Genomic DNA, 25,311 nt, shown 5'->3' on the forward strand with positions numbered 1-25,311 from the left:
CTGTCACTGCACACACAGATAAACTACACACTCTCACTTTTCGACTGACAATGATGGGTACCACCGACGCCGCGTGTGTGTTTGGGAGACCAGACCGCGACCTCTGGACCTCTAAATGACACCGTGGCTGGCTGCGGTGTGACCCGAGGGCCCATTAAGAGTCAAACCCAACACCAGGTCTGTCACACACACTCCTGTGACGAGCTGTTGGACATAACACTGTCACCTCCCAATGACAGGTTGTCACCACCTGCGTCAAGATGATCGATTAGCAGATTGAACCCCAAAACCTTCTCCTCCGGCTCCTCGCTCTCCTTCTCTTTACACTGATTAAAGCAGGGCTACAATCATTAATGTATCCTCACACAGACACAGCAGGTCTGTTTATCTCCCCGGTGACAAAGTTTTGCTGCACGTTTGGAAGTTAATTGCTTGACTCATTAGCGGTGTGTGTGTTTGTGTGTATGTGTTTGTGTTTCTGTCTCAGAACAGCAGGGAATTAAATATTATCTTGTTATGTTGAGATATTTAGCTGCAACAGTGGTGATCTCACAACCTGGGATATAAAATGGCCTGAGTGCTTTGGAGAGTCCTGCATGATCTGTTCATTCCTTTCATTCATTTTTAATGGGCTTTGACGAGAACACTTGTTTTCCATCACCAACACCACATATTTGGCAGCGAGGTAAACGGATGGATACTGACAGTGAGCAGGCGCCTCACAACAAGTGTCTTGCTTTGCCAAATCTCCTCCTTGTCAGGATACAGCAAGGCTTCACCCAGTTTCTTCCCCTGTGGGTAGCCAGTAAAATAAATGGCAGACATTACAGGAGTTTATGAGGCACAGAAATAGGAAAATAAAATTGACAGCTTTCCTGCCGCATTCACAAATAATGGGGCTATGAGTGTTTTTTTTGTGCAGTTGGTGGTTTAGACAGCTCAGGTTTTTATTGCTCCTGTTGCCGTTTATAAAAGCAACCTGGTTTTCAGCTTTAATATTTAATAACTTCAAAAGAAACAACCTTGCTTCACTGTGTCTGTCTTTTCCTTTCGCTCTGTTCCCTCTCTGCTTTACATTACTCTCTCACTCCCATTCATTCTCAAAATCCAGACTGACGGACTTGTCATTTAGTTGACGTTGGCCGGTAATAACAGCTAACCATAATGTGCGTTCTTTTCATCCTGTCAGACACAAGTGTAACAATCACCGCTGCAGCAAAGCCATTAGCAAATGTTTTAAATGTTCATAAACAACCAATTAATTACTGTCTTTCTGCTGATGGCGTTTGATCGTTGGAGAGATATTGTGTTCAAGGACCCGTTCAAGGTCGCTGTGTGCAGATCTGTGATTGCTGTGTAAATCGATTATGGCAACACCCCCCCCTCCCGCCTCCGAGCTTCCTGTCAGGGAGCCAGGAAGCTTTGAGCTGCTTCAGAGCCAAGGGCCGTGCTTGAGAAGAGAGATTGGAAATTCAACTTTACATACATCATAGACAAGCATACAAAGTCACAAACAAGTTTTGCAAGTTACAGACAAACGTCCCCGATTGGCACTCAGTTGCTAATTGTTCATCGCTGTGTGTGGACTCTTCAACGAAGCGATGAGAGAGGCTTGCATAGTGCTCCTCAATGCGCCAACTCAGGCCAACTACAGCCTATCAGAGCGCATGCAAGGGTGAAGGTGGTGAAGGTCAGTGCAGCTTCTATTACCTGCATCGGGCTCAGACAGAAGAAATATCAGAATGCCTGTCTGGTTCGGCTAGTTTTCTCTTAGGCTTTGTTGGGTTCAGACAAATAAGATATAAATTTACCACTGAAATGTTTCACCTCCTCCAGCCTGATGTGTCTTTCAGAAAGATACAGAGGAGCAGGAGGATCACAGGACTCACCGTGTCTCTTCTTGCCTTCCTTTTCCTTTTCCAGTCGGGGCTTTCATCCGGAGAAAGATTGTGTAGTGTGTGAGCTTGTTGCCAGTCAATCATGTAGTATGAGCTCAAGACTGCGGCACTCCTGATCACATGTCATCCACTGACTTTCTGATGTAGTATGTACTCGGCTTAAGTATGCAACACCTACTGTCACTCACCAACATGTATGCACGTTTGTGTAACCATGTTGTAATGTGATATTAACAGGGAGACAATCTGGCAGGTGCTTTTCTGCAGCTCTACTGAGCTTTTTAGCCTCTAGTTGTTTTGGTTTTAGGGCACATGCACATGTTAGTGTTGGAAATTCAAATGCTCTGAAACAGCGAGTTTCAGCAAACAAGCAAAATGAATGATGAATAGAAATACAGTTTTATATGTGGATGGTGGAAGTTGGTATTTGCTTTCACACACATTATCTGTGTTAGAATCTCTTGATTTCCGCTCTGCTGCCCACATCAACAACTTCGCTGGCTTCACTTTCCACCTGTTGATGGGTGCGAGTGTGGGGCTCACACAGATGTGTTTTTGGCCCAAAAAGAATGAAACATTGATGGATCATTGATGTCCTGTCAGCCGCGGGCTACATTTGAAAAAGAGACGGATATGAAGAGGACAGTGAAAGGGTGAGGGATGTAATGGGTGCAGGGATTGTGAAGGAAGAAAATGAGAGGCAGCTTGAAAAGAGAGAGGCATTTAGAGGGACAACAAGAGTGACGGGTGCATAGACAGGAGGAGAGGGGGAGCAGAGCCAGGTGAAGTCATATTCAGTTCTCCGAGGAGGGATGTGGCTGTTTTGTCATCTCCTGCAGACTGAGGGTTATCTGTCTGCTCCAGCTGTGCCATCCAGCTGTCACACGCCGCAATGCTCCACTCTGTCCTGGCATCCGATTCCCTCTGCCCACCATCATCTGCCTCTGTGTATTCCACATTTGTTAGTCTTTACACTTGCTGATTGTTAGCATGGAAATTAGCAGGTTTTCAAATTATTCAGGCAGCGTGTGTCCCCCATCCTCAAGACAGTTGGCAGTCACCACAACGACCAGCCTGTCCTTCCATGTCCTCGTCGTCTTTTAATGAATCAAGGCCGTCTCTACGTGGCAAAACATTTCTTGGAATCTCTCTACAGTCATTTCCCAATGGAAGCCATTTCCCTTCTCTAGACACCAGACCAATCTGCTGTCCCCAGCGCCGCTCCCACCACCCCGACCCCACCGGGTAAGAGCCTCAATTACCCAGAGCCTATCACCGCAAACAGCCACTTTGCAGCCAACCACCTGTGACTGGAGCTGAGGGGAGCTTTGGCTGCGGCATGGCTGTGTGGTGGGGGGGTAGGGACCAGCCAAAGCCTTGGGCTGGCCAGCCAACCATTGATTAAGGGAATCAGTATTGATTAAGGGAGCAGGGGACATCTGGAATGGACCAATTTATGTCCCCACATCAATTATTCAAATGGCTGTCACCGAATTGGATTAGAGGGCGATCTTCCTGCCATCATGTCTACCCCTCAACAATCTGTACCCTCTCAGCAAGCTGTCATCACAAGGCTCCTGACAAGTTGCTCTACAAACTTTTAATTCACAGTTTACTGGTGCAAGTCCTTGTGCTCTGTTCAGATTTACTCTGCTCCTTAAAGCACCTTGGGACCATACTAGAACAAGCCTTTTACATTAGTTTTTTGCTCCCAGTCACATGACTAATGCCTATAGAGCCCATGGCCGGCTCACACTGTGCTGTCACATTTGTTTCTCAGTTTGCCCTTCTGTCTCTGTGTTGACATCTTGAGGGCTTGAATGCAGTACAAAATGGCACAGCCTGCTCAAGTCTGGGCCAGAGGGTTAATCATATTCATAATGTTGTTGCTGTAGAAGCAGTGACAACATGCACAGCTTTGTTCATGTATGGAGTTGGTTTTCCGGGGGTTGGGTGTATTTACATTAATCTGTGTGCGAGTGCGTCTGGCGCCTTGTTTGGAGCGTGGTGCAGCGGTCGGCCCTCAGAGACGGTCCAGCACTGAGCCCAGCTGATGGGCTCCTGTCCATTGTAGACGGGCTAACACAGTGGGAATGAGTTGTGTGACTGTGCCAGGGACAAAAGCCCACAGGTGGCTGACTATGATAGAGGGCTGCCCTTTGTCTGCTGCCCCACCAGAGCAGCTCACACAAACACTGATTCCTCTGACAATGATTGATGAAGGATTTTCTTTCTCCCAGAAACTGATCATGGACAGTATTTGTACCAAACAGCATATTTATTTAAATGTATTCAAATTTATTTTCATGGCTACTGTTTAATTCTACAATTTGCAGCCTATAGGAGCAGTGATGCCGTTCATCAATCATTATTCTTTTGCTGCTTTGTCTTTAACGCACCTGCTCTCACTGAGCAGGACAGATTGTCATTTTTGGAGAAATCAAATCAGAAGTATTTGAAACATTGTTTTTGTACAGAAGATACATTTTACTATTGTGTGTAGATACTTCATTTATGAGCGTTTCAGTGTTGTATATGATATATATAATGAGCATGATAGAAAAGGTCCAGCGTCAGGAGGTATCGTTATTACCTCCACAATAGGATTTTTGTTCAAAAACTACCGGAAGGATGTAGTGCATCGAGGAATTTACATTTCCCCCCAAAAAAATGTATTTCTCATAGAACAATTCATGGATCTTGATTTTAAAAATCCTGAAGTTTTAGGGGACTGTAATGTTTGAGTATGTGAAATCATGATCTAGTGAATTTAAATGTTGATTTGTTGGGCCTCAGCTGAGCTGTGCACCTGACTGAGTGTAATGCTACTGGTATTTGTTTCAGTTTCACGTCTTACTGACAAACACATACTGTTTTGAAAATGGAAATGTAATAGTGTGCTGTTGTGCAAACTGAAACCTGCCCTGCACCAAACAGAACAGGTACTTTAGAAATGCACTTACCGGGGGGAGAAAGTTCTGCTATAATATCATGTGTTGCTATATATTGTTCGGCTTATTGCAGTGTAATTCGTGGCTGAAGTGTTCTGCAGTGGTTAATTGAAACATGAGGGGCAGTTAAGTGCACATCTGGCAAAGTGTTGAGCCAAATTATTTGTCATCTAAAAACATTTCCTCTTCCTGTGTACACGTTTCCATTTGATTCAATGTAGTATTTTTGGGATTTGTACCTGTTTGTTAATCCACTATCAACAAGAGGAACCTGTTAAATCTGTAAGTGGACAATAAAGTAATAATACATTTCGATATACTTCTAAACCAGATAATCAATGTATTGTGTTGTAGGCGCAAGCAGCTCCGGTAATTTGTGTTTCAGTGAGGTTGTATGCTGCCGGAGCCCGAGGAGCAAATATGCAGTTTAGAGGGAATTGCATGGTTGTTATTGATGAGGAGCTGAAATGGGATTAAAGATTTGTGGAGGCCATAAAAATGAGACTTCATATAATGTGTGTGTGGTGGGGGTGTAGCTGCAGAGGAGCTTTGCGAGACGTCGTTTGGTAACAATTATGTATCTAAAACTCTATCTGAGCATAAACGACACAGATCATTAAAACTGTTTGACCTTACTTTGAAACCTTCTGACAGACTTGTATCTTCATTCTCCATCTGTAGTCTTCAGGGTATTTCTGGCTGTAATGTTTCTTTCTGTCTCTCCCTGCTGCCACCAGCATCACAAATGTTTACCGGGACAGAGCAGACGGAGGATGGACTAATATCGGAAATTGCTCCCATCTGCTCGCCTGCAGTTGTCAATATCTGAGTCCACCACTGAAATTAGAGACGTCAACCTGTGTCTAGGCTGCGCTCCTATCATCAGTCCGTCCTGCCAGTCAGGCAGTCGACTCACACAACAGCCAGCTTCCACGTGATGGGAGCCTCACCAGGAAGCTCCCTCCCTTCCAATCTCCAGATCCCAGACAATAACCTGATGTTTTAATAACAGCTTTCAGAGAGGACAGAGATCATCCACGGTTATTAAAGAAATTCCTGGCAGTATTTCATTAGAAAACATTTTAACTCAGGTTCCTGATACGGTAATTACAGAGAGAGAACTGGCTGTCAGCAAGTCATTAGAAAAAGCTTAAAATCATATGTGAACCTGAAGAAAAACTCCCAAAACAGTTTGTCATTATACTACGGTGCAGAGTGAAGTTTGAAAACATCGCGTTCATCCTACCTGGTTTATCTACAATAAAGATTTTATTATAAAATGAGACAGAAATGTACTGTTTGCGTATGTGGCTTGGATATAGGTTTAAATGATTTACTGGACTGGTGTTGTTCTGCACGTCAGGTCTGAGATCTGTTATGGAAGTGACATGATCTTCAGAACCAAGGTCACACATTTTCAAAATAAAAGCCCTAAATTCAGCTTGATTGGTATTACAGCAATAAAACAAACATTGCACCTTTACTTTGAAGACAACCTTCCTGACTGACAGACATACAGACAGAAAAAAAAAATGGCCTCACTACTCTTTATGTTTCAGAGCCAGTGAGCGCGATATATCAGGAACATGAGACTAGCTCCATTATCCAGACCAAACCATTATCAAGCTTCAAGTGTTTTTACACTCCCCAGGTAACTGAGCTGTATGTGCAGCCATTGTAAATGACGGACATGTAATGTTTCCACATGTGCCATTAAGTGTGCGCTTAGAATTCCTCTCCTCCTGGACACGTTACTCCCACATGTTTGATTTGAGTCAGCAGCTGATAGATTGATATGAATCTTACAAATTGCTCTTTTGATAGTAAATCTAATAGTTTCTTGTCTCAAAGATCTAAGATCAAAAGTATTTTAACTGAAGGCGCCAGGAGACAAATATGGGTTCAAATCCCTGGAACAGCAGATTAGATTATCCAGTCCCATAACCCCACGTGCTCTCTGGCAGCATCAGACTCTTCTCGTACGTTCATCACTATATCTCCATGTGGACGAACCCTCTAATCTTTGTGTGTATTTTCTCCATCAGTTGCAGGGTGTGTGAATGTGACCGCAGGATGGTGGTGGCGGGGGTGAGGGAGTTGGAGGCGAAAGGGCTGCGGTGATCATGGGAGTGTGGAAAACCTCCCCCGGTGTGAAGCAATCATAGCTGGCTCTCTATCATCCTGCCCCCTCTGCTAAGTCCATCCAACCTCTCCCTCAACCCATCACCCCCCAGAGCTGCCTCCCTCCTCCACGCCATTATTTCCAGCTCTCTAGTCAGAGAATTAGGGTGACACTTGGCAGCTCTGCCTCCTCTCTCCACCTGTCCCTCTCTTTCTATTTCTCACCCATTACTCTCAGTTCAGTGGTTGGTATATGGAGGGTGACTCTGGGCCAATTCAATCTCGCTCCCCACCCCCTCAGCCACTCAACCTGCAGCCTCCTCCTCCCATCTAAGGGAAGTCATTCTGTTTTGTGTACTCCACACCTCCTCTCCTTCTCTACACACAACCTCCTATTTCCTCATCTGTCACCACTGTTTTCCATTTACTTGCTCCTGCAGCCCTGTTGTCACAGGGAGGATGTTGTGCTGAAGTACAGTTGTATACGTTGTTGTGAGCTGTAAGGTGATGCTGTCATTGGAAGTGTTGTGCTATGTGATATGACAGGAGCTGATTGGCAATTTGAAAAAATACAAGTGTGCTTATGATTTGTGATGTTGAGTAGTGCAGATGGTAGAGTCAAATAAACTGTGACGTGCTCAGAGGCTGCATCTCCCTCTTTAATCCCCTGAATGGCTTCAGGTCTTCTCGATCTTTGCTGTGTAAATTTGCATTACCTGTGTTATTATAACCCAAGTAACATGAGAGGAGCTTTCGTAAAACTCTGATTCATGGATTCACCATCGTGGAGTTTATTTTACTGATACTCACATAAGTAGCGTTTGAATCACTCGGACTGATTAAAGGCTGATTTAGAGCCATTTGTTACCTTTGACACCAATAATCTGACTGTATGACGTAATTGCGGTCATGATGTTTACATGAATTATCCAGCCATAATTTCAAAACCCTGAATCAATTGACTGCACTTTGTAAAGTTGTAGGTCTTAGGTAGATGTTGTGAAAACTCCAATCGGACATTTGAATGCTTTAAATTTCTTAGATTCCAGGTTCAGCTTTATCCTATTTTCTCATACAGCCTCAGTAAGAGTATTAGAGTTGGATCAAACTTTTTAAACAACTTAAAAATCATAGTTGAGGAATATAACACACACAGAGGCAAAGAGCACTGCTACCAATTCACCAACAGTAAGCCTGGTACTAAAGATCTGATCCTCAGCTTCTGACGCACCGACCCAGTCCTCAAGTGATTTGTGGGCCCAGCTCTTTATTCCTGCTCCCAGATGGCAGGGGTGTTTGTTTTTGTCCGGCTCAATATGAGATGGCTTTGTAGGACGATGATGCTTCTGAGCGAATTGGATGTCATCACTGCTTGCCCAGCTTCTGTCCCTGTTCTAAGAAAAGCAGGCTAACAGAATGATGGTCAGATGCTAATTTACATTTTAGTTTGAGAAATACTCTTTGTGCACTTCCCCATTTGTGGATTTATTTCAAACCTTGCTTCCTTTATTGTCCCCAATGGTTCTGTGGAAAATCAGGACATAGGCTTTGAATTAATTGGATAAAACCATCATTTGGATAATGTGAATATTAAGTATAATGATTTGATCCATTGTACATCTTTCCAAAGGGTTTTCTCTTCATGGGAGTGGTCTCATCCTGCTTAATATTATTATTACTCCTTATCCTGTATACAGAGAGCTCTATTAAGACATTTTTTTGTCAGGTTTTACACGCCAAATATACTTTGATATTTTTATGACATTTTTGACGCCCTACTATGACGTTTAAATGAACATTTGTACGCCTTAATATACTATGATGTGTTTATGACATTTTGGACACAGTACTAGTACGATGCTGTATTAATGCATCGTTTTGCCATTTTTGCCACAATCTGATACTTTGACATTTTTATTAGGTTTTTGTCCCCTTACAGTGAGATGACAGTTTTCTTAGTGTATCTGCTGTTTGTTACTGTTTGTGGCAGCAGATAGTGGGAGACCTGAGATGGCCTTAGCTTCCCTGAACAGCCAGGCTGCTGATAGCTTCTGTCACTGTGGAAAAGAAAGTTAGAGCCCTGTGGTGAAAGCTTTCACATAATTATAGCAAGAATTCAGAGTTTTTAATGAGGTGTGGAACTGTTGTGGTAGTAGCATAAAGGAAGAACGCAAAAAATATGGCCGCTGAGGCGCCCTTATTAGTTTTCAAATTCAAATGTAGCCGTTGAGGTTTTTTCAACGGACAGAAAACTGACACAACACAATGCTTGGTTTCATAATAAAGTTTATTCTATATTACAAATAGTATTTTGTTCTCGACTGCAAAATAGGAATGCATCATATTTACATACACAGGTATACAATTAATTATAACAAAGTTAGAGAAGCTCGCCTTATATCCCCCAGGTTTCGTTTTTATCTCTCGATAAGATACTCTTTATCTTTCAAATATGGTCTAGTAAAAGTCTTTTCTAGCATGTTTCTGTAACACCTGCTTTAACACTGAACTAGGAGGACATTTCTAGTTCCTACAAAAACGTTTGAAGGTGGAAACTTTATCTGTGCTCTTGGCAACTCAAGGTGGCTACTTGCAGACAACCTTTGTTGCAGAGGAGGGGACGGGGCAGGAGAAAATGAAAGACGGGGGGGTTACACTGGGGGGCAGATTCACAACCACAGTCCAGGACTCTCACCTTGTGTTATTATTAACACGCGGCTGTGAGGGGAAGCTTTGGGTATCTAGACACAGTTTTTACATTGGCTACATGAATAGAGGAGGTTCTTTGAAATTGTCGTCTCTAATGCCAGTCAGTCCTTATTCCCTTCATTTTCCAATAACAGAACTATATTTGATATGTTAACTACGCAACACGTCCAGCAAACCCCTTGTGAATGTACCCCTCCGAGATGACATTTTACTGTTTAGCTGCAGTTAAACAAAAACGAGTTGGATTTCTCACATACATTTGACAAAAAGGCTTAAAAAAACAGTCACTTGCCAAACTCAGTCTTATAAGTCTACAATCATCCTGGCTTTTTAGGGCGTTTAGCTGGGTCATCAATTACATGTATACATAGATTCTTCTAGGTGGTTTTTCTTCTAATTAAATGGGATTGTAAAGTTTGTGTTTCAAGATGTTGGCAAACTGATGCAGTCTTTTGTTGCTTTTTGTGAAATGGACCTTTATCAAACCCCTGTATCCATCTTTTGTTATTCAAAAAACGTGTCTTTTCTATTCTGGGCTCAACTGATGGAGTAAAAAAAATGTACACGATTTATCGTGATGAGTTAAATGAAAGTAAAAACAAGATGGAATAGCAGCAAAGAAAGAGCAAGACTCAGCTCGCATCTTCTACCAAACACCACAGAGGAGAGACGGCAGTAACACCAAACTGTAATGGAAGACGTTAAAGTTAAGGTGACACGAAGATGGTCGTACTGTAAGAATCACAGAAAGGGTTTGTGTTGTCTCGTGAGATCCAATGAACAGTCGGCTTGTAAGTGACTTGTAAGTCCTAGTAGCAGTAGAAGTATATAAATATCTTTGAGCAAGGCAGTTCCATTTCATACCATCCAAATAGGTCAACATGCAAGGGTATATATTATTTTCATTTAGCATCTAACACGTCACAGAAACGATGAGCATGAGGTTCTGCAGTAGGGGCTGGACTGGATAAAGGTTCCACCTTAAACGAAGGTTATAGTTTTTATTACATGAACAATCCACTTTTCCCGTCTCGATTCTTCCAAGCAAAAGAAAGATAAAAGAACACATCCACATCATCATTGCAAGGCTTAATTTTCGTATTTTTCTTTTTTTTTTTATAAGTTTCTTAAATTGTTTATGTTTTACATGCGCTTAAAAAGCCAATAAAGGACCCAAGGTGGACCGAGGGCGGTCTTCACACATTCACATCACCACATGGGGCACGTTGTCAAGGCAAAAGAAAGGGCAGAGGTCAAAAGGTACGGAGGGCGCCTCCATCATCTCTCTTTCAATCGCTCTCTCCCACCAGGGGGGTTCACATCCAACAAGTCTGAGCAACTTTAATGTCTATCATTTTCTCTTTATCCTGCCGTGATGCTCACGTTTTGTTCCTGCTCTGCTTTATCAGATTTTTTTTTTTTTTTTCATTTTTCATTTTTCTTTTCCAGGCTCGGAGAAGGCCGCCCCTGCCGCCACTGAGGACAACTACACTAATACAGACAAGAGCGCCTCAGCAGTTACACACTGAAGAGTTGGGGTTTTGCTGTATGCAACTAGCTACCATCTCCAACGCTTGTGCAAAACAGAAAAGGGAACTGGTAATTCAGGAGCCGGACACAGAGGTGAGCGGTGTGATGGAGAGAGGAGGAGGAGTCGGATCACATCGCCCACGCAGCCTCTCACCTCGACACACTGAGGTCAGAAAAATCACACAGGTTTCTTTAAGTTCCAGTCACAATAAATTTTTTTTGTCCTAGAAGTGGTTGTCTTTTTCATAGTCCCTTGAATTCGTCAGTTCCTCAGTGGCACTTTACAAATACATTGACCCTTTTGAAAATGTCAAGCTCCTTTGGTTTTTGGCTGACTGGTGAAATCCATCTTGTTTGAGTTCTCCACACAAAAGTCTTTAAATAAGAACATCCTGGGAAAGAGGGGCTGCTCTCTCTTTAGGTAGCAGTCAGCCGCCTCGGACTTCACTGTGCCACTCTTCTTCTTTTTGATCAAGCACATTTCAGTCAGCTCTTCTCTTCACCTCCTCAATAGTTGGCGTAGATACCGGGCAGCTGCTGATTGTGTGTGTATCTGTGCGTGTGTGTGTGTGCTTTGATAGACCGACACAGGAGTGGAAGTGGCACGAGCCAAAGACTGCTGCTGGTGTTTGGATGAGCAGTCGGAACACGTCTTCCAGAGTTGGTTGTGTGCTTCTTACAGAGGATCCAACTCAGGTCAGAGCCTCCAGGGGTTTTGTCTAATAGGTTAAATTTGCAGTAGCCACATAAGCCAGATGGAAGCAGAAATCATGAGCACTTTCTTTCAAGTAGATGTATGCTGGCAGGGACAAATATGCGAATGTTGCAAAGGGGTACAGGTTGGAGATGCTCTGGTTTGTAAAGTTTTAGTGTCAGTCACATTTTCGATAAAGGAAAAGTTCAGAGAAGCACTAATTCTCCCCTACCCCCCCATCAGTCTTACTTTTAAATACAGCTCCAGCTACATTGAAGGAACACAAGAACATTCTAGGTCTGCCTGGACTCGCCCCAAATTTCACAGATATGTATGCTTTGTTTGTAGGTACAGTGTAAACTTGGCAAACCACCCTTGCATGAATTTTCTTCAGAGGTGTTCATTTGGCTCGCAGTCATCATCTTTGATGTTTCCTCTTGATTCTGTATGTTGAAGATAGAACTACTCTAGAGATGGTTTGATTGGAACTATCCTATTCCCGAAAAAAGTTCTCAACAAAATGGACCAGCAGTGTGGTTTTTAAAGAATTACCTACCAGTGTAAATTCTTAAAGGCAACATAAAAATGTCTTTCCCCTTGTTTTCTTCCAGCAGGGGGACTGAAGTATGCCAATATGGCCAGCTTTCAAGAAATCACCCCTTGGCGCTCTCCTGTGGTGAAGCCGAGGGGTCCCCCGCATTGCACTGTGGGAGAAGCCCCCCCTCAGCCCCGGACCACCCTTCAGATGTTTTCAGGTAAACTAGTCTATGCAGCAGAGTGGATGAGGAAAACAAAATATCTCTTGGGGGGGGGGGGGTGGGGGAGGAAGCAGAAATAAGGTTGAGGAAGAAGTCATCTTTGAAAGGCGGAGGGAGGAAGTCACATGATGAAAAAGATGGGGACAGGTCTTCGCTCAGGCACGGCTCGGTTTCTGATGGGGTCTCTTCCCAGTGCGCCCTGGGAAGTGCGGTCCTCAGCTTTCCAGACTCATGAAGGCCACCACCTGCTCCAGCTTGAAGGCCAACCGCTGTTTCCTGGCCGCATCGTCCTGTTCCAGCGAACACACGATCTGCAGACACCACAGAGAGGGAAACACACAAATACGTTACTGCAAGTACTCTGGAATATAAAAACCTCAGATAACACTTTATAATCCTGTTAAATCTGAGGCAAGAAGATGATCTAATGTGTTTTTTGTATTTGTAGTTTTCAACTTTGGCCATGTGTTAGGATGTAATCGTATGTGGCAACAGTCTATGAAATGTCCTCTAAAAGTAATAAAATAACCAAATTGTTGTTCTGGGTCTTCACTAAGAATCTGGCGACGTTACAAATATGTCGCTCTCAACTCTACAGCAGCTTGTTGCCTCTGTATTCCTCTACTAGGCAGGTTCATTCAACATCTTTGTCATTTATAAACATTGGGTCCAGATCTAAATTCTCCTTTAAATAAAATAATACTGAGGATCCAACTTTTCAACAGCAAATGCTCCACATAAGCTTGAATGATGCTATGAAAAGACTGTGACTTCCTCCTTTATTCAGCTTGACAGGGCAACAGAACATCTACAGTCGTCTCACATCATTCCTGCAAAGTGAACCCTTTGTTTTTCCACTACAAAGCTTAATACACTTTAAATTTTTTTGGGATAAACCAGGAAATAAAGCATCAATCAAGTAACTGGTGAACTGACGATTGTTTGGAATAAAAATAATATTTTGATTTCTTTTTTTCAGTCTGGCTGGATGTTGGAATTCATCATCGCTGCTGTAGCACAGAAGAGCTGGTTTACAGCAGGTGAGTATTTTTAATAGGAATTGTCCTCTTACTTGCTGGCCAATATAATCCACTGAGCTACAACCTCCTGTATGTTTTTAAGGAAACGTGAGTACATGATACAGATGTGTAGTAAGTGTCACATACCTCTTCAGTGTATTTGCCCACGTAGGAGTAAATCTCACTGAGAGAGCTCATGGTGTTGAACTCATTCATGTGCATCCGTGACTGTTCTGCCAAGTAGGCGTTCATGTCCTGGTCGCTGATCGCTTGCATCTTACTAATGTCTGAGTAGTACCTGTAAACCACAGAGAACAAACACAGGTTTACAACACTTGCACAGTAACACAACTGAAATAGAGTCATACTAGACACTGACAGGCCCTTGATTTTCAACACACACTCTGCATTGAGGTAATCATTCACTGTCGGTAGCAGCTGTGTTGCCCCTATCAACTATATAAATTAAAGCTGCTTATTTACATATTAAATTCCTGCAGCCCGAGGACGGCCTGGTGTTTGCTGGATGACTGTGGGCGTGTGAGAGACCATGTTTGCCAAGAGTCTTCAGAACAAAGGAAAAAGCAGGTGGGTGCAGCTCATAGCTTTTGCACAGAGGTCACACACACACATCAACACCTGTTCAGTGCTGCAGGGCATTTGTACAGGGAGCTGCTAGCAGGGGACTGTTAGTGTACACACCAGGTGTGCTGGTCTCAGGGAAAAAGATGTTCTAAACAGACAATAGTTTTCAACCTTATTTCAACATGAAGTTAACCTAAGACCTGCTGCTTTGTGTCCTTGTGTCGTCGTTGTTTATGTCCCTAAAATAAGTAACAGTTATTTACGAGCTGTTTATTTCCGACATCTGTTGCCTGAGTTTGACAGGACAGATATGGATGGATTTCTAATGGCTACAGCTGTACATCATATTTCACTGCAACTCAAAGTGACCTCCAGTCTGTCTTTTGTTACCTGCATGAATAATATGGTTTGAAGCCCTTTGAAATGACCTGTTTTGTTGCATTAATTGGTTAGAAAAATGTGAACTAATCTCAGTCCCAACTACAGAGAAAAACAACACACACCGTGCTGGTGGAGCGAGTCAGTGAGAACCAGGTGATGAAACTAAACATTTCAGCAGCTATAGGTGAGAGCTGCAGGTGTTCAGGAGGACTTCTTGACCGAACCTCCTGCAGAGCTCAGACATTCTCTCCTGGTGTGAATGTGTCTCTGAACTCGTTCCACAGCATCTCCTCTGAGTTAAGGTCTGGGCCGCTCCTAAACGTGGATCTTCTTATAGAAGTCATTCTGTATTAAATTTACTTTGATGTTCTGGATCATTGTCCTGAAAGACAATTCGATAAACCTGAGAGTTCATCGTCTCCAATTCGAGAGCAGGACTTATTCATTTCACCTTCGGATTTTGCGATGCTTAAATGACGAAGGGGCTATTTTTAGTGTACAATTTATTAATATGAATAAATGCTTTTATTACCATATCTGTTCTAGTCCTTTATTTCATAGCCGTTTCTCTCTGACTTTAAATCCTCTTGAAGTATGTGCTCGTGCCCTTTACAACATTTCTGCTTATGCTGCACTGTACAATACAAGTAGCCGTACTCTCTGTTCTCACAAATCATTTTCTGCTTACGCTATCCAAATGCATGAATCAGCAGAGGACCCTCACAATGTGCTCTCGCTTATTTGTCTTTATGAGAGACCACATGCAGACAAACAGGACTAATGAGTGCGCTCCTGAGCCTGAAGCTGCTCATTTGATTCTACCCAGTCAAGCGGCACATATATATTCTCATCCTGAGGCTCGCCTTGTGACCAAGCTACACACACATAAATACTCTGAACCGCTTCACACTGCCCCATCTTTTATTCAGGACAGGAGAGACTCGCCTCCCCTGATGACAAATACATTTAATACAACTCTCATTTTAACAAATTACCGGCTTCTGCTTCCTACTCCACTCAAAACTGCTCTTTTTCTCCCCCCCCACACGTCTGCATCGTCCCGCTACACAAACTCCTCTGTACTGTAGATCTCGTGCCCTGGGCGCTCTCATCCATTCCTACTGTGCAGTAATTTGGATTGTGTTTAATGGCCCGTAGATCACAGTGTGTGTGTTGGACTGAATCATGGTTAATGCAGGTTTTCTGATGTTTTCACTCCCACTCACACGCACACATTTCCTCTCTTCATCCGTCCAACGTGTGATGTGTACACATGTGCACTTTCATCCACAGCTTACCTCTCCACCCAGCTCTTGTAGCTGGGGATGTCCTTGGCGTAGAGCAGCTTGTTGGAGGGCGAGTCCTTCCCAAGGCGGTGTTCTGAGGTGGAGCAGGAGTCCATGAAGGTCTGTGCCACCACGGACAGGCAGGCGTCTGTGATGCTGCTCTTATGGATGTCAAACACAAACTGGGGGTTCTTGATCACATTCACCCAGAAACGCAGAGGTAGGCTGCAGGAGGAGAAGAAAGTAAAACTGTGATTAAACAAGTTCTTTTTCCTCAGTCTAATATTATAGTGTGGTGATGTGCTGCAGCATAATGTAGAATTTGTTGCAACCTGTTAATGGAATATCAGTTTTTAAAACATGCTTATGGACGACATTGTTCAGTTGCCTCTCAGAGACACAAAGAGGATAAAGTAAAACAACAGTCAGTGTCCGGTTGAACTACTCTGAGATTCAGTCCCTAAATGCCATTGTTCTATTTGCTACAGGCAGCCGGGCAATAGCACCAACATATTTTGCGCCAGAAGGGGGACGAGGATGCGTTGGCTTTGCAAAGCTACTACACAGGCCGGCCGCTGTGCTCTATTTGATGTGTGTGCTCAATTCAATAAAGCCTTTATCTTGAAAGCCAGGTGGTGGCTGGCTCTCATTTTTTCCAGCAGTGTCCAGGGGCCCTCGCCGAGGCTGCACGGCGACACAGTTCATATCACCTTGTTTGTGCAAGTGGGTCTATTTTGTGCCTGTCCAGAATAATAAAAATAGACAAGTGTGTTCATTTGCTGGGCTTGTTTCTAGCGAAATGAATATATAGGGGCCAGCGTTTTATCTGTGTGCAGCAGTGAAAGGGCTCAGGTGGCATTAAGAAACAGCAGAGTGCTACTTGGATCTTCATATCTTTACCACTCTCTTGGCTGCGTGGTTTTAGCTGACACAGTAAAAATCTAAAAGAAAATAACTAAAGTCGAGCCTGCATACAGGTTTCTGTGTGTGTGTTTGTGTTTGGCACTATATCAAAAGATGTAGGGCAGAAAGTACAATAAAAACTGAAATGCAATCATTTAAATACCACAGGTGTTCTGCCTCCATCCCACTAAGCATTTACCCAAGCACTACCACCCACAAAGCCATTCACATGTACAATCTGACAAAAGAGGATTTGGACTCGGAGGAAGAAACAACTCTGCATTATGACTCTGAAATTAATCTCAGAAAAGAATCTAGAGGGATTAGGTGCAGGGATCAAAAGGATATTAACACCATTGCTGTGCTGCCTTGATTGTTGACAATCTGGCCCTGTTGCCCTCTGCTTTGAGGTGTGTTTTTCAATACAGCTTCAGATGTCAGAATGATGAGTTTCATGCATAATGTCATGTTCAGAATAACCCCCCATTATAATATCTGCATACGATCTGTCATCTTGAAAATATGCAAAGCACAGTTTCCTTTTTCAGCAGTGAACTCCCACTGTGCAGCCTCAGATATTGTGAAGGACGGCCATGTTCTTTTGGTCGAGGATTAGGTTAAATATCAGCTGCCAAGATCAAGGACATCTCTTGTCTGAGAGGAATAACACCAGCAGAGCCAGAAAGAGCTTTTGTGTTCGGAGACTATTTCTGTCCATCAGTTGAGGACTACAAAGTGCAGCCAATTCACACTGATAAAACAAGAGAGGGTGAGATATATTCAAAATGTGGCCTATTTACTCTAACAGGCAGTATTTATTAATATGGGCTACATTCATTTTTTTATTCACTTAATTAAATATTGTTTGGATCAGAGTGGACTGTCCAAATCAACATTATTGATGCAGCAACACAACTACACTCATGACACTAAGAGAAAATTGTTCTTGCATAAACCACCTAGGTCACATGCACTGTTCACGCCATCTCTACAGCTCGTTCTCTCTTGTCATCCAATCACAACCTGACACGCTCTCCTTGAGCCAATCACCTGTAAGCTGTCAAGGTTTAAATTAATCTCTCCTTCAGCTGTGAGTTCAGTGACCCACCTCCACCCCTGCACCACCTCAACTCCACCAGGTCATCTTCCTTAAACCGTCCAACTCTAACTTCCATGGTGGGGCCTAACCATTAAAGTCTATTCCTCTGATTGCAATAAATTTAATTTTGTTGTTTCACCTGATGAATTGTAAGCTCTACTTACTGGGCCATTCATATTTTGACAGGTACTATGCAGCAAATAAAAACATTTGAGGTTACACATTCACAACAGCTACATCTCGCAGCCTTTCCCTCAGGAGCACGTCTGACCGCCTCTTGCAGTTTGCACTGTTTGACACCGCTGGCTCCCACACAGTCAGTCAGCCTCTGAATCTGCACTTGTGAAATGTTTTTTTCCCATTTCTGCCTGATGAAGTCGTTCACCACTGGTGGGGAAAGGTCACAGATGTTGTGATGCAGCGCATCCCATCAGGGAGCTGACCGAGCCTGACCTCTTTCCTCCAGCCACCTAAGGTTAGAGTTAATATCTTTATAAAGGTGACCTGGGCATTGTTCCAACTGGACCTCAGTGGGACAAGGTCACGACCTTTAGTGCAAGTGGCAAGTCGCAGGTATATACTGAATCCTGTCAGGTGAAATTGCTTCAAACTGATATGGAAATTCTTTTTGTAAATTACACAAACAACAATGATTCCAGGAACTCTAAAAGTCATACTGATGCCACAATCTGTGCGGGGGTGTAATTCCAGTGTAGATAGACAGCAGAGGATAGGTGGTTATCTGCAGGCAGAGGAGTGGATGCATGTGCCAGTTCGGCAATAATTAAAATTCTGTTTGTTGCATCCCCACACGACAAACACTGAAGACCCACACACACCAAATACAGCAGAGTGAGGATAAGAAGAGATGCTGACACACTGTCGCCAATCCAACAGATACCATCTGGAGCGGCTCTAGGAGCCAGTGACTCATCCGTGCACACACTTACTTTACACTCACAGACATGCAAAAGCTTTGCCGCACAATGAAGAAACCACTGACTGTTAAGCAGATTTTTACTTTGCACAATAACAATATGCAGAGATGGTTTGCTTGAAGAGCCCTGACATCCTCACAGTTTGGGGCGGTGACGGCTTCTGCTGGGGCTGATGGGAAGGATGACCTTGGGTTGTAAAGGGTCACAGCTAGATTCCTGGGCCAGACTAAATCTTGCATGTGGTCCCTTTCAGTTTGTGTAGATGTTCAGAATCAATGGAAATCTGAAATGTATCTAACAGCTCTCACAGCAAACTAGAAACATAACATATTCCTACACTGTAATCAGATATTAGACGAAACGAATGTTCCCAGTGTTGTTTCACATAAACCTGTTCTTGGCAAAATGTTGGTTCATGTTGAACAGGAAAGGCCCTGGAGCACTCGAGAGCAGAGGATAATCTAAAACCAGGGCAACATCAGGGGGTACAGTGGAGCTCTGATGGTGGGAGGCCTGGAGGGGAGGTGGGGGGTAGCTGTAGGGAATAGGGGCTCTCACTGGTGAGATGGCCTGAAGTTAATGGTGTGTGTGATGGCGATGGGTCTGGTAGGTGTAATGGGACGGGGGGGCCCAGCATGAGAGGGGCCCGGTGGTGATTACACTCGACCATCAGACAAAATTACGGCTTTTGCTTTGGCCCCGATCGCAGCGTTCTGAGACGATTAAAGGTTTTCGGGGAGAGAGGAGAAGAGACCTGGGCATATGCACGTCCCCAAGTTATCGGTGGTGGCATCAGCACAAACTGTTGTGTGCAATCTAAGTGGCTTTTGGTGATGGTGTATTATGATAAATTGCTATTCATTCACTGCCCTCGAGTGAGAGCCCATTCCATTAAAAGTCTAATGCAAGAGCCCGTCGTGCTCTCAGAAAACACTTAACACTCACTGCAAATGGCCAAAGAACGCAGACACAGGAAGAGACCAAAATCAGGACCATAGCGTAAACTAAATAATATTTCTCTCCTTTTTGTACCCCCACCAAACCATTCCTCCTCTATTTGCCCCTCGATGCACATAAATCTTATCTTCCCATTTCCACGGTTCTCCCAGGGCTTGAGCTGAGTGATGCATGCTGGGATCTTGCAAGAGGCCAAGAGGCTAATGAGATATTAGTGTGCGTTTAACTCCCACTGAGTTCACTTCCATTTCTTCACCTTTCCATGACACTCCTCGCTGCATTCTGGTGAACTGCTGGTTATTTAAGCACCAGCAGCCACTTCATGAGGGCTCACACAGGTCGGCGTGGTCTAAATTAATCAGCGGATATTAATTTAGAGGTGCACTTCCTGCACCTGGGAGCGTACATTTGTCACCATGGAGATTTCCACGGCCACAAGCGTTTTTTTGGCGCAGTTATCAATGATAATAGATAGAGAGTCCTGGCAGCCAACTGGATAAGCCCCTTGTGGTTGGCTTTAATGAAGATTACACACCCCTGTGGTTAATGGATATTAGGAAGGGAAGAGGCGTGTGGTTCAGCTTGGCATTGACACTGGGCAATGCCAGGGCTGTGCCATGTGAAATATGCCAAAATGAACTGATTGTGTCTGCAGCGAATTGGCTAACAGTGCAGAAAAGACCATGAATGGAACCAAAGGCATCACACTGTTGTATGTAGGTCCTCCACTCTGCCGCCGAAACAGCTCTGGCCTTTTGAGACGTGACTCTGGAGGGGTTGTATGGTATCAGGCACCAAGACACATTTGTTATTTTCCGAATGTCCAGAGATAAGATTGAGATCTGGGGAATTTGAAGCCCAAGTCGAGACTTTCAACTCTTTTGTTCCTCAATCCATTTCTGCACAATCTTTGCAGTGAAGCAGAGGACGTTAATCCCCTGAAACAGGCCACTGATATCAGGACCATCTGTTGCCATGAAGAGCTGCACTTTGACCTTGTCCAACCATCAAGTTCACAAAAAGACAAAAAGGTATACGTGTGTACGTGTGTGTGTGTGTGTGTTTCTTTGTGTGCAGACATTTGCTTTGTTCATTCACTCACCAGTTGCTCTTCCATGTGTGTCGAACATGTGGGTCATGGATGTTGTGTTTGTCCGCCTGCTCGTCCAGGAAGTCAAACATGTACTTGATGGCCAGCGGCAGGGCGCTGCCTCGATGGGCTGTGCTGAAGATGGTCTCAAACAGGTCGTCCACAAACTTTTGTAATGTCCCCTACAGAGCAGAGAGAGGAGGGAAACATAATTTAAACCAGGATCTTAGGTGAAGGACACTAGTTGATACAACCTGTACTTTGCAGATTAAACATCAACATTAACATCTTCCTCTTTCCAGTTTAGTGGAAGAAGGGAAAAAATCCATAAACCAGTAATGTCTTTACTCTGATGGAATATTAACGTGTGCACAACTTAAAGAATTGAGGAAAAACATCTATATTAAACCGAGTGAATTTGTCACAGACTGATAGATTGAGAGACTTAATGTTGACAGAAAGATCGGCATAAACTGGTGAAGTGAGAGTCACTTTGTCATGTTTATGAGTTTGACTCGTATCTCACAGACCCGGCCCCTAAATCCGCTTGCAGCTTTGATGGGGGAAATTGTTATTTCACAGCTGACTTTTAATAATATCTGGGAACAGGAGGCGCATCTCCTAAGCCTCTTTGTGCTGCCGGATTAGCTCCCACACTGCACCATTGACCCTAATTTGATTTAATGTTGGCGACTTTAAGGAGGAGGAGGAGGAGAAGAGACAGGAGAGACGGAGAATCTAATCCTCTTGTAAGGATCGAGTTGATGGGATGCACGGGGAAACAGGGGGAAGAACGAGGGATGGAAATGAAACGACAGCGATAGAGATTTCCTTTCAGGGAGAGATTGCCATTAAGTGTGGCAGATGAGGTGTGTACAGGCATCGGCAAATAAAAATCCAATTTGGGCTGGAGCAGGTGACCGGATGGGGGAATAGAGAGAGAATCCTGTTAGTCCGACAATAACGGCTTTAATTCTAATGTGGCCCACATTCCTGACAGCTTATCCTTCTCCTATGAAGATGGAATCACATATCTCTACATCAAGCCCACGTGTTCCAAATGACAGTAAGCGTCAGCTGCCAAGAGAGAGGACCTGACATTTTGTATGTGCCTGTATAAATGTGTGTGTAGACACTAAAACCTGTGTGTGTGCCCACAAGTGTTAAGACTGTGACATTTTATGTCATCCTCCATCTCAAGGGGGGACGTCTGCATCAACGCTGTCATCATCACAGGGTTCTCTCGTTTCCCAGCTGGAGCTCAAACCGCCGACACCTCCCTCTCCACGACCGTCAACCCTGTCATTAGACCACACTCTAAACACAATGTGTCATGTGGATGTTGTGGTGCCGACATCCTCCACATTCAAATGAGGGGAATGCAAACAATCAGAGCGTCTGTGATGGCGCCGAGAAGGAGATGAAGAGGGAGAAAATGCGCCTGGGTCGAGACGGACGCTTGCTCCTGAGTGTACGAGTGAGGGGAGAGAATGCAATCTGTGCCCGTGCCCGTGCCCCTTCCCTCTGCACGCACACGAACACAGCCCGGACCCACACTCAGTCAGAGTGACGCTGATGGAGCTAATATGAGCGACGTCAGCCGCATTGCCAGCGAGAGGTATTTATTGGCATGGTGAAAGCCAAATGCAGTCAATTACACTGCCTGTCTGCCCGGTGATTTCTCACCATGAGAGATGGCCAGCCAAGATAAACCGGTTATTTCACAAAAACAATCCATCTGGAAGTATGATGTGCTGTCTCCCGTCAGCAGCCACCTTCCTGCACTCTGCAATGGGATAATACCGGGGGAGCGGAGGGGCACGGGGGTGCTAAGAGGGGATGTGCAGGTGTGTAGGTGTGTGGAGGGCTGAACGCTAACATGTCAGGACCACTCCCCCCCCCACCTCTTACTCTACAGGCCTCTGCTTGGTTTCTTTCACATGTTTCTTGTTCTGTTGCTGTCACTGTCTCAGTTATCAGCTTTAATTCATCACTTGATTTTGCTCATCGACTCACATCTGCACCGTCATTAGTTCTCTGAAGTATGAACAGAGGGAAGCGTTCAGCTGTCTGATGGTTACATTGTCCGTTTAGCCGGTGATGGATTCTAGATTTCACAGGAGCCGTGACTCAATCTGAAATTGAGCCCTAAGGACTCTAAAATGGACTGTTTTAAACTAAACATAAAAACTACTGGATGGATTACCAGGAACTTTATTTTTTACATTTTCATGGATTACCATTGGAAATAAATCATGAATCTTGATGAAAAAAATCAAGCATATTTAGAGGACTGATATCTTTTAGTCTCACAATTTGGTGCCTTTGGTCTAATTATAGCCTCTACATATATATTACCAACATATATTGACAGCTTTAGCGTAAGGACGGGGATGTGTCTTCACCAGCCTCTTCGCCTAAAGAGACTCCCGGAATCCTACACTTTGCTTTCCCAGATTTTCACTCAGACTCGGGTTTGAACTCGCACACTAGGAACTCAAGACTCGAGTCAGACTCAATGCTCAGTGACTCTCACACTGACAACAACATCGCCTGGACCGTACAAACTGATTAATGATGTTTGTCAACGTGTGGCATATTAGTTGCCTGTGGTCTGCTGATCAGCGCAAGTCGTTCAGCCTCCTCTGTCTATGTCTCTTTAGTGTGTGTTTGTGTAGAAGTCACTCAGTCCTGCCACTTTGTGTTTACATGTCCTACACGGAGCTGAGCTGATGTTCTGCATGTGAACGTCCAAACAGAGACGGACACTTGATCAAACAACAAGCGGAAATGTTGGTGGATGAAAAATTACAGGCGGAACTTCCTCAGATCGTGGCCTCCCTCTTTCTTGCTGCTGAGCGTCTGTGTGTGTGTGTGTGATAGAGCCGATGTCTTGATGTGGAAAACAGAAGGTGCTTTTGGAGTGGATTGGAAATTAGCATTCAGCTGTTGGATCAAAGTCACATTTCCCTCCGAACCAAATTAACTGTTTTTTTCCTTCTTCTTCCCGGGGGCCATTGTTGGAAGACACATTCAAAAGAGCCTCATTTTATAACCATTTCTATTTTTGCCTGATCTTTTCTTTTTTTTTTTCATTACAGAAACACCTACACTAGATTCATGGGACTTTTCGTCTTTAGCCTTTTTTTATATTCGGCAGCATCAACGCAAAAGTAATAGAAAGAGAAAACAAACAGAAGCGTCTATTTTCTCTCTCTCACCTCAGGGAATAGAAGAATACATCTGAATAATATTTTCCACGGAGATGACTCACCCAATGTAATCATGAATATTTAAATAAAGTTGTGAGTCATGACAAAGCGGTGAAGGTCACAGTGACTTTTTAGCCTTTCACCGGGTGAACTACGGCAAAAATATACCATGTCCCGTGTAGAGTCATTAAAAATAGAACTGCTGGGACAGATATAATCATTTTTGCTGTGATACAATCTGCCGTACAAAACCTTGAGCCACTGCCACGACCTAAACAAATCATTTAAAGATTTCCTGTCGCTGGCTGCTCACCTTGGTCGCCAGCAGTCGTGTCAGGTAGATCTCAGAAACCATCTTGCTGCCGCGGTCGCCCTCCTTCTGGTCTCCGTGCTCGTGGTTCTTCACCAGGTGCCAAACCTTCACGCCGCTCTCCAGGTCGGGGGTGATCATGGGCGTGCGGGAGCGCAGGCTGTCGGGGCTGCCAGTGTACTTGATCATGTTCTCTGTGGAAGAACAACGTGCGTTACTTAATGGAGCACAGATTCAACCATAAACCACTGACACATCCAGTGTTAGTAGTTCTTCTTCTACATCAGTTCGACTTTCTAGAATTGACATATTACTCTCTCAGTCATGTGGTAACTTAGAGCGATAATCATATAGGCTACTTACGGCTCATATCATTGCTTATTATTATCTGATTTGCATCAATTCGAGATACATATTTTGTTAGGTCTCTAGTTGTCTGTTGTGACTAAAGACCTGTTGTGAAACAAATACTTATCATTAAACACATAGTGATCTGTAAAACTGGATATTGAACATAAATTTATTGAATTGAGTCAGGAAAAGAAAATAATCATAGTAGAGACACAAGAAGAAATCTAAAACATAATGAAAGAAGGAGGTAAACAAAAGAAAGACAGAAGGAAAAATACTATAAATATATTGTAGATAGTGGCTTCAAATAAAAAATAAATTCTGAGAAGACAAGGCTGAACGAGGCATGGGAAGCCATAACCTGCGTGTCAGCACAAGAATACTTTTTTTTTATTCCAATTTACACGTCTGGGAGATTGGACATGAAATTTTCAGAAAGCGTGCATGTTTAATTTTTTATGGCTTCTTCTCAGAGGGAAAGGACGCAACATCGCCGGGCTGACACAAAATCGAACGGGT

General features: G+C 43.8%; 1 protein-coding gene across 1 annotated transcript in view; it reads right to left on the reverse strand.

Moving 5' to 3' along the window:
- Positions 1-12,797: 12,797 nt before the first annotated feature.
- The window catches only part of plxna4 (plexin A4), a 192,867-nt gene continuing 180,353 nt past the window's right edge, over positions 12,798-25,311 (reverse strand). Inside the window, exons 27-31 of the mRNA XM_061081211.1 lie at positions 24,445-24,635; positions 20,932-21,101; positions 15,945-16,157; positions 13,828-13,978; positions 12,798-12,972 (exon numbers count right to left, since the gene is read on the reverse strand). Of these exons, the coding sequence (XP_060937194.1) occupies positions 12,877-12,972; positions 13,828-13,978; positions 15,945-16,157; positions 20,932-21,101; positions 24,445-24,635 (821 nt within the window). The 3' untranslated portion in view covers positions 12,798-12,876. The remainder of the gene's footprint in view (positions 12,973-13,827; positions 13,979-15,944; positions 16,158-20,931; positions 21,102-24,444; positions 24,636-25,311) is intronic.

Source organism: Limanda limanda, chromosome 1, assembly GCF_963576545.1.
Source record: "Limanda limanda chromosome 1, fLimLim1.1, whole genome shotgun sequence".
In the NCBI taxonomy this organism is placed as follows: Eukaryota; Metazoa; Chordata; class Actinopteri; order Pleuronectiformes; family Pleuronectidae; genus Limanda; species Limanda limanda.